This window comes from Austrofundulus limnaeus, unplaced genomic scaffold (assembly GCF_001266775.1).
Source record: "Austrofundulus limnaeus strain Quisiro unplaced genomic scaffold, Austrofundulus_limnaeus-1.0 Scaffold398, whole genome shotgun sequence".
NCBI lineage: Eukaryota > Metazoa > Chordata > Actinopteri > Cyprinodontiformes > Rivulidae > Austrofundulus > Austrofundulus limnaeus.
In genome coordinates, this window is record NW_013952800.1 from 199,814 (window position 1) to 209,278 (window position 9,465).

At 38.7% G+C, this 9,465-nt stretch overlaps 1 protein-coding gene across 1 annotated transcript in view; it reads left to right on the forward strand.

The window, feature by feature from the left end:
- The window catches only part of adamts6 (ADAM metallopeptidase with thrombospondin type 1 motif, 6), a gene marked incomplete in the record, with an annotated part of 235,599 nt that overhangs the window by 83,597 nt on the left and 142,537 nt on the right, over positions 1–9,465 (forward strand). Inside the window, 1 exon segment of the mRNA XM_014023951.1 lies at positions 832–978. Coding sequence (XP_013879405.1) covers positions 832–978 — 147 coding nt within the window.

The window sequence follows — 9,465 nt, forward strand, 5'->3', positions numbered from 1 at the left end:
TGTGTGTGTGTGTGTGTGTGTGTGTGTGTGTGTGTGTGTGTGTGTGTGTTTACATATGTATATATGAACATAATTTTTCTTTTTTTTTACTCTGCTTTTTACTCATTTTGAATCTGATAAAGTTTAGAGTGATTCAGATGAGCCATGAGACCAGGATGCAGTAGTGTGTGCAGGGACTGCAGAGATGTTTAAGAAGAGAAATGAAATTCAGCTGTCGTAAGATGGAGTACATGTGTCTGAATGGGAGGGGGCAGGTGGAACAGAGAGATTGCAAGAAGCACAGGGCACAGTTATAGGACCTCAAGTACTTAGGTTCAACTATTCATTTAAATTTAGAGTTAATAAAATACAGGCACCTTGAACAGTTAGGCTACAAGTAGTCTATCCAGGAAAATTGGAAGTTTGGTAAAAAGGTGAAGAAAGAGTCTCAGCTAAGATGGAGTAGAGAAAGAAAAGTCTCAGTAATTATAATAAAATTTTACAGATGAACAACTAGGAGGTAATGTTAGATGGTTTGGACATTTCCAGAGGAGGCACAGTTGATGTAATGATTTATGAATGTTAATAATGGAGCTCCTAGTAAAAAGACAGAACAGAAGGCAACAGAGGACATTTGGATATGGAGTGACATTTTTCTGAGACCTAAATTTATTTAAGATATTAGGTTCTCAAGTAGACCTTATGCAAACTCCTCATGTTACAACTCTGTGATGCACACATCGACAGTGTGCTCAGGACGACATGGGCCAAGGTGGACATGTATACACAGGCTTGGACCCCGGTCGTAACTGCTTCACAGTTCTAGTTCAGGTCTGTATTTGTGTGTTTCAGTTTTGGGATGAACCACGATGGGATCGGGAATTCCTGTGGCACCAAAGGACATGAAACAGCCAAACTGATGGCTGCTCACATCACAGCCAACACCAACCCTTTCTCCTGGTCCGCGTGCAGTAAGGACTACATCACCAGCTTTCTCGAGTAAGTGGATGATGGTTGTTCCCTGTGGACCATCTGAGTGTGTTTGGGTTTGTCTGCATGTGTGCGCAGCAGAGGAAATGGTGCTTGCCTGTTTTCCTACTTACTCACAGATGTCTCAGTTTACAACATGCTGCTTTTGGCTTCCCCTAGTGTTGAACGTGAGGCCATCCACACTTTCATCCCATCCCTACAACTGCTGCCAGACTTCTTTGTGTCTGTGTGTGTTTAACTGAATTCTTTTCACATTTACATCTTTTTGCATCACAGGGCAGTTGGTTTTAGAACTCATGTGATCTTTGGACGGGATGTGTGGGTTCAAGGTTTCAGACGCTGTTTTAAGTCAAAGTTAAAAAATGTTACATTGGTGAATAAAATAACAGAACATATGGTTACCTGAGACCTGGAGCAAGACACATTTTGATGTTATTATTCATTGTATTGAATTCTTCCTGTTGAAGCAAGAAATTTCTTCCTAAAATCAACAAAATACTTGTGCCATGCTCAACATCAGCTTCTACTTCTTCTCAAAAACACACAATCTGGAGTCCAAACACGGGACATAAATTCCTTTTACATTGTTGTGGTGTTTTCTTTGCCTTCACACCATTTTTCCCACTTGTCAATAAATCTGCTTTCTCACAATCTCAGTTTAGGTGAGTTTTTCATCAAAAATACAAACTCAGAGGTTCCTCTTTATATCATAAGCTTGTGATGGCTTTTTAGTTGCTTTTGTTGTTTTTATTGTTGGTTAGTTTTATTGTTTGACCCCTATGTACAGCACTTTGTTTCAGTGGTAGCTGTTTTAAAAGGCTTTATAAATAAAGCTGATCTGATCTGATTTGATTTGATTTGATTTAGCTTTTGACAGGACCAAACCTTGTTTCCATCAAGGCTTTTTGATGTGCATTTAGAAGTGTGTCATTAAAAATGCAAAAAAATGTCAGATGGAAACAGCAAAATTCGAAAAAAAATCCTCAATTCGCTAAAAAGTTTTTACGCTCGCTTGAGGTGGTTTTTGGATGATTCGCAAAGTAGTTAATGCTCAAAACGGGAGATGGAAACATGTTTGCCGAATAAATTCTGAAGTAGCGCATATTTACCTCACGTGACATTCAGCTGTTTCCACTTTAGTGCCTCGTCCCGGCGTAGTTACACGTGCCTTTCCGCTGTGTAGTTTAACATTGCGTTTATTTCCTTACGTCTTCTGGCAGCATTAAACATAGCCTGTACTAGCTGAATCACGTGTTGCGTAGCCTCGTCTGACGTAATCACGCGTTGCGTAGCCTCGTCTGACGTAATCACGCGTTGCGTAGCCTCGTCTGACGTAATCACGCGTTGCGTAGCCTCGTCTGACGTAATCACGCGTTGCGTAGCCTCGTCTGACGTAATCACGTGTTGCRTAGCCTCGTTTATTCGCATCAAACAGTCGAGAGGGAAACTAGATGGAAACAGTCTAGATTCAAATTTTTATTGATTTAATTTTTTGCAAATTTTGAAAAGTTCGATAAAAATTCTCTCTACAACTGGGTGGAAACACGATTGCCTGTGGTCCACATTTATGTGACCTCAGGGATGTGGATTAGGCACCATCCTTTCCTGATCTTTGGAGTTATAAAAAAATCTGACCATATTTTTCTAATTGAATTCTCTCCAAAACGCTGGAGCATTCATAAAGTGATGATGAAGATGATACGTTTGTTTCTTTCTAATGATAATCTCTCACCTGTAAATATTGATATTGATTCTGATTATCTAGTCCAAATTTTGTCTTTAAGTTATTAAAACTGACCTTTTTTGACTATTTTACACATTGCTGTGATGCCTTTATCTGCCCACTCAACAGTTACAATCAATGAAAACATTGGCTCCGCATGGCAGGGAGGTGGTGAGCGGACGTCTATCCACCAAAATTAGATTCAATCCTATTTTTACCGGATGCAGGAGCTGCTCCGGAGTCAGTCTACAAAGATCACTTCACACCAACAGGACAGGGAACAAGCATAACATCTGTATTTGGAAAATAATTCAACAAAGGCAGACTAATTTTGTCAAAATCCCAGCTATAATAATAAATACATTGGTATATTTGTACACAAATGCTGTGAAAATGTTTTGTATCCACAAAATTAATTATTTTGCTCTGACTTGCACATTTATTACTGGATTTATCACACAATCTCACATTTCCTGCACACTTCTCATACCCCGTCTGTGCCTCACACTGGAGCAGAGCAGATGCTGTATAAACTGGGGAGCAAACAAATGAGCTGGGCAGCGCAGCAGAGTGGAGTGTATCCACAAGTAGTGTGTTAGGGGTAAGGCCAGACTTCTTTTCTCCTTTGAAAGCTGCAACATTTTATATTTAATCCTGGGTTTCTTTCCTTTCTATATATTCCTGGTATTAATTTATCCCAGTCTGAAAACGTTTCTGTGGAACCGTCACTGCAAGGATTGAAACATATATAGAGGTCTTGGTAAAATATTTATTTTAATTGTCTCCAGTGGTGGGCAGCGCTAATCCAAAAGTTAGCTCCACAATTTCTAAAGTGCTTATGAAAATATTTAGGTCTACAACCTCAAAAACACTTATGCCATAGAAAAACTAGCGGAAGCCAATATTAAAGTGCAAGTTCAATTTGACACTTACTAGCTGACAAAAATTCATATACAATATATGCACAACACTGCCAACTAGCGGTGTATGAACCCTTGTACAGCTTAATTCTACAACCTCCGATTGCTGGGGATGTGATTTCCTGAAACAGACCTTTACTCCTGGTGTAAAAATTAAAAAGTTGTTGAGGATTGCTAGTTCGGCTGCTTTTTTGTCTTTTTCTTTTGTTTATTGTAGATTTTTCATTAAAAAAGCATCAAAGTAATATTAAAACTGTTTATTGAAAAACTGAAGCGATGCATTCTGGGCACATGACGGATTTGATTTGTGATGGGAAATGAAAGTTTTCCATGTAGTTGCTCCAGTTGACCACTAGATGTCAGTCTTCATCAGCATAACATCTTTAAATCATTTCTGCGTCTCTAACCCCGTTGGCCGATTGCTTTAACCAATTACGTCAAGTATTGAACTCCAATGTTTAAACTTTTTTTAAAAGGAGCTCCAATTGTAAAGTAAAGTAAATCAATACATACAAAATTTTAGTATGGATTACAAATATTAAGTGTTTTAGCTGGGAAAGGGAGTTCTAAACATTGCCTTCATGCTACGTAAGCAGACACAAAGCATTGTGGGAAATGTCTGTAAAATCAGAACCGTGGCTCAAAGCAACAGTCAGCAAGGATGTATACCTTCTCAATAAAAAAGATGGCTGACGAGGTTGACGTGGCTGTAGCTCGCTCCTCAGGATCTCCGGCGTTTTCTAGAGCTCGCTTAAAACTGTACATAAATAAAAGGGCTGAGGATAAAATCATCGTAGAGGATGAATTTCTACACTTTCTTTCTATCAAACTAAAAACTTTAAGCCAGGATGAGATTGTTTTGCTGGCTGTCAACACTTTTGACTCAGACTGGATAGAAACATCAAAGAAGACGCTGTTTGAGCTTTTCACTTCCTCACAGCATAGCATCTTGTATAAAGGAGCACGAAAGGATATCAACAATGTGAAAGCCTGCCTTAAAGTGCTAAGCGAATGCGGGGACAACTTTCCCAGATTTGTGTCCCATTACCTGGACGAGCTGCCTCCTGTGACTTTTTCCAACATGGATATCTGCGGCTTGCTGCGTAAAATGGAACAGCTCCACGGTGCAGTATCTGCCATGAAGCAAACACTTCAAGTTCAGACTGAAGTCAGTGGAGGTCTTAACGATGTTACGGCGGACCTGCGAAGCCGGGTGGTTGCCCTAGAACAACGCGCCTGTCAAGGATGCGGAAGCCGGTCTGTATCAGTGAAGGAGAAGGGTGCTGAGGACAGCGATCTGAACGCCGCCCTGGATATGGAACACAGTCTCCAAGGTCTGGGGGGGATTCTCTCTCAACTGTAAAGGGAGATACTCCAGCGTTGTGCACCGGAGAAAATATTTCATCTCCGGGATCTCCCAAGTAGAGCCAGGTCGTGAAACGGCACCATCGACAGCCCAAAGGACCTTCTGTTGCGAAGACGACAACTCGCTCTGGCCTTTCACCGGGACGCAGGAAAGCTGGACACACTATTGTTGGTACTGGAGCCGCCGGGAACATCAAAATGGTAAAAACAAAACTGGTGAGTGTTTTTGCCTCTAAATTCTCACCTGACTTGGAAGCGGAAACATTATGCGGTTATCTGAAAGCCAAACTTGGACAGAATGTGTCATGCCAGAGAATCACTACTGTCAACACCAGGTATGCCTCATTTAAGGTTTCTGCCGAATGTAGTGAAGTAGCCGTCATGTACAAGCCAGAGCTTTGGCCTGAGGCGACTAATGTGAGAAGGTTTTTTGAGCCATGCAAAACGATCATCGGTGCAAAAGCTGCCACGAATATATCCGCACCTATTGCTGGCATGAGCACAAAGACATAAATGTTATGGACATTAAAGTCATCTCTTACAACTGTCGTGGCCTGCGCTTAGGGCAGAGCGCAGATGATAAAGCTCACTGTTTGGTTGTCGACCAGTTGTTGCTGCACTGTGACATTTTGTGCTTGCAGGAAACTTTTTAAGCTAAACAGGATTTAAAAGGACTAAACTCTATTAATGACAATTTCCTGGGTGCTGGAGAATCTTCTACAGATCTCAGTTTGGGAATCAGGAGAGGAAGGGTACCTGGAGGAGTGGCCATATTATGGGAAAAAAAGCCTAGACTCGGTGATAAATGTCATTAACTTAGGTGTGGACTGGTGCATTGCAATACACATGAAACAGCATGACAAAGAATTTATTATTTTAAATGTCTATGCCCCGCATGAATGTCATCATAATGAAGAAGAATACCTTAGTAAACTTGCTTAAATCAGCTCTATTATTCAAAATGAGAAGTAAAAAAAAATTATGTTATGGGTGACATGAATACAGACATCTCAGATAATAACTCGCTGTTTGCTAAACACCTGCATCATTTTTGTACGGATTTTTATCTAATTCTGTCGAGTAAAGAACTTTTGGCAGCTGAAAGTTACACCTTTATAAGTGAAGCCTGGCATACAACATCCTGGTTGGACCATTGTATCTCTACAGCAGATGCTCATGCTGCTTTGGTAGACATTAATAAATTATATAATGCATCCTTTGGTGATCACATCCCCTTCGAGGTGTCTATTAGATTTAATCAGATACATCAACTGTATATGTGAACAGTAATCACAATCAGACACGTATCGATTGGTCGTCTTTATCTGCTGAACAAATAGCCTGTTATAATGCCCAAACTGATCAATTGTTATGTGCTATTAAATTACCAAGAGTGGCAGTTACTTTGTACAGACTGCTTTAATATTGAACACGTAGCCAAAATAACTGGATTTTTCTCTGACATAACTGAAGCGCTATTGGGAGCTAGTTTACCTTATAATATAAGTAGTATAAAGATTAAAAATAAACCAGGTTGGAACACATATGTGTCCAAATACCACAGTGAAGCCCGTGAAGCCACTGCTTCTTGGGCTCTAGCAGGAAAACCTAGGCAGGGCCCTATTTTTGAGCAGAAAAAGCTGCCTAATGCAAAGTACAAATATGCGTTACGCTTCATTAGACAAAATGAGCAAAACATGAGGGCTGATTCCCTGGCAAAAAAGCTTATAGGTAAAGACACTAAAGCCTTCTGGAAAGAGGTTAAAAATGTCAGCAATAGTAAATCCTCTCTCCCCTGCACTGTTGATGGCGCCTATGGGGCTAATATGACTGTAGATTTTTGGCACCAACACTATAACAAGATATTTAGCTGTGTACAAAGTGAAGCCTTCCAGGTTGACCAGGTTAGTAACGTAGAAACCATCAAAACACATGAGGTCTATCAAGCAATTAAAGAATTGTCTGTAAATAAATCTTTGGGAATGGATCTTATTTCAGCTGAACATCTCAAGTTTGCAAGTTCAAGGGTAGCCTCTCTTCTTGCTCTGTGTTTTACTGGTTTCATTATGCATGGTTTTCTTCCTGACACCTTGATGAATGTTCTTCTACTTCCTGTGATTAAAAACAAAACCGGAAAAATTGACAGCACTGATAATTACAGACCCATTGCCCTAGCAAGTACACTGTCTAAAGTCTTTGAACTTATTCTTCTACCAAATTTTGCAAATATAGTTATGTCTACTGACAATCAATTTGGCTTCAAGCCCAAGCATGGTACTGATTTGTGTATTTATGGCCTAAAAGAATCACTGCATAATTATAATAGTAAAAATTCTATGGTTTTTCTGTGTTTTTTAGATGCCACTGAGGTTTTTGATCGTGTAAATCATAGAAAACTATTTTTGAAATTGTACCAAGCTGGTGTGCCCAAATACTGTATATAGTAAGATGTCTGTCCTATTGGTATGCTAATCAAACTACTGTTTGCAGGTCAAATGGGACAATTGTGTGTCTGCATCCTTTCCTGTCAGCGATGGAGTCAGACAAGGAAGCATTTTATCCCCTATATTGTTTAATTTTTAYATGAATGACCTCTCAAAGCAGCTAAACTTGTGTAGAACTGGCTGTATGGTTGGAGATACTATTATAAATCATCTCATGTATGCTGACGACCTAGTTGTTTTTAGTCCAAGTTCAGCTGGTCTTCAGAAGCTGYTTAATGTCTGTTCAGCTTATGGTGAGCTATATGATGTCAAATTCAATCCATCAAAAAGTAACATTCTGATCTGTCGCACTAAAGAGGACAAAAATAGTGTATTTCCGATATTTAAGCTATCTAGGACTTTTCTGAATGTCTGTAATGAAGTGAAATATCTTGGTCATGTGCTGACAGACCGTCTGTCTGATGATGAGGACATTTACCATCAAATTCATATGATACAGTATATGCTCAGGCAAATCTCCTTGTCCGTAAGTTTGGATTCTGTTCTGATGAAGTGAAACTGAACTTGTTCAGAACATATTGTACTTCTCTGTATACGGCACACTTGTGGTGCAATTTTAAAAAAGCCAGTCTTCATAGATTGAATGTGGCTTATAATGATGCACTAAGACTTTTGTTTAAAAAAAACAACCAGATGGTCCAGTGCCAGTGAACTGTTTGTATCTGCTCATGTCAGCTCATTTCTGGCTGTTTTAAGAAAGCTTATGTACAAATTTATTTGTCGTTTAAATATGTCTAATAATAAAATTATTTTACACTTGACTAATGTTACATATAGTGCAGTAAAATACTCATCTATGCTTTGGTATGACTGCCTCTTGAATGGTTAGAAACCTTTTTGTACTTTTTTATTCTTTTATTCTTTTATTGTGTGTGTTTTTTATCTTCTGTTTTATGCTAATTAGACCTTGAGTCTGTAATAAAGTTTATCTATCTAATAAGTGTGTTTATCTGGGAGGGGTGCTGTTGGATAGATCACATGTGTTGTGGTTCATTGACAGCCATACCTGCTGCAGTTCAAGATAATGATGACTGGTAGATAATTAGTTATTAGCGGTACTGCATTTTAGTTTTAGAAAGCACAAATCCGCTTATGAATTATAAAAATTTGTAAGACTGCTAAAACGCAAACGAAATATTTAGGTCCGCAATTAGCGGATTTGCGCTTTAGCGGGCTGGTACTCACCACTATTTATCTCTATTCTTAGGCTAAGATCCATACTTGTACTTGACCATCTTTCCAAAATTTTCTTAATATCTTGGTTTATTTTTAGATTGTTTTGTTCATAGTGTTTGGTTATATTCACCCCAAAGTATTTTAAATATCTTTCATCCCACATTAGCTTGTATGAATTCCTTATCTTTTGTTGTGGAGAATATTTTATTGATAAGAGTTGCATTTTTGTGACATTTATTTTATTCTTGGAGAAGTTTCCATATTCTACAGTCCCATCATTTTAGAAAAGCTCTTATTTGCATATTTTAAGAATAAAAATATGTCATCTGCAAATAACCCTGTCTTATGTTATTCCCCTACTATCTCCACCTTTTATTTCTTCTTCCTCTCTAATCATCTAAGCTAATGGTTCTATAAACAATGCAAAATGGCTGGACGAAAGACAACATCCCTGTCTTGTTCCCCTCTCCAGATAAACTCTTCCTGACAGTTTAGCATTTATGCTGATCCTTGAGGTTGGTTTCTGATACAGTGGGGAGAACAAGTATTTGATACACTGTTGATTTTTCAGGTTTTCCCACTTGCAAAGCTTGTAGATGACTGTAATTTTTATCATAGGTACTCTTCAACTGTGAGTGATGGAATCTAAAACAAAAATCCAGAAAATACAATGTATGATTTTTAAATAATTAATTTCCATTTTTTGTGTGAAATAAGTATTTGATACACCAGAAAAATGAAACTTAATATTTGGTACAGAAACCTTTGTTTGCAATTACAGAGATCAGACGTTTCCTGTAGTTCTTGA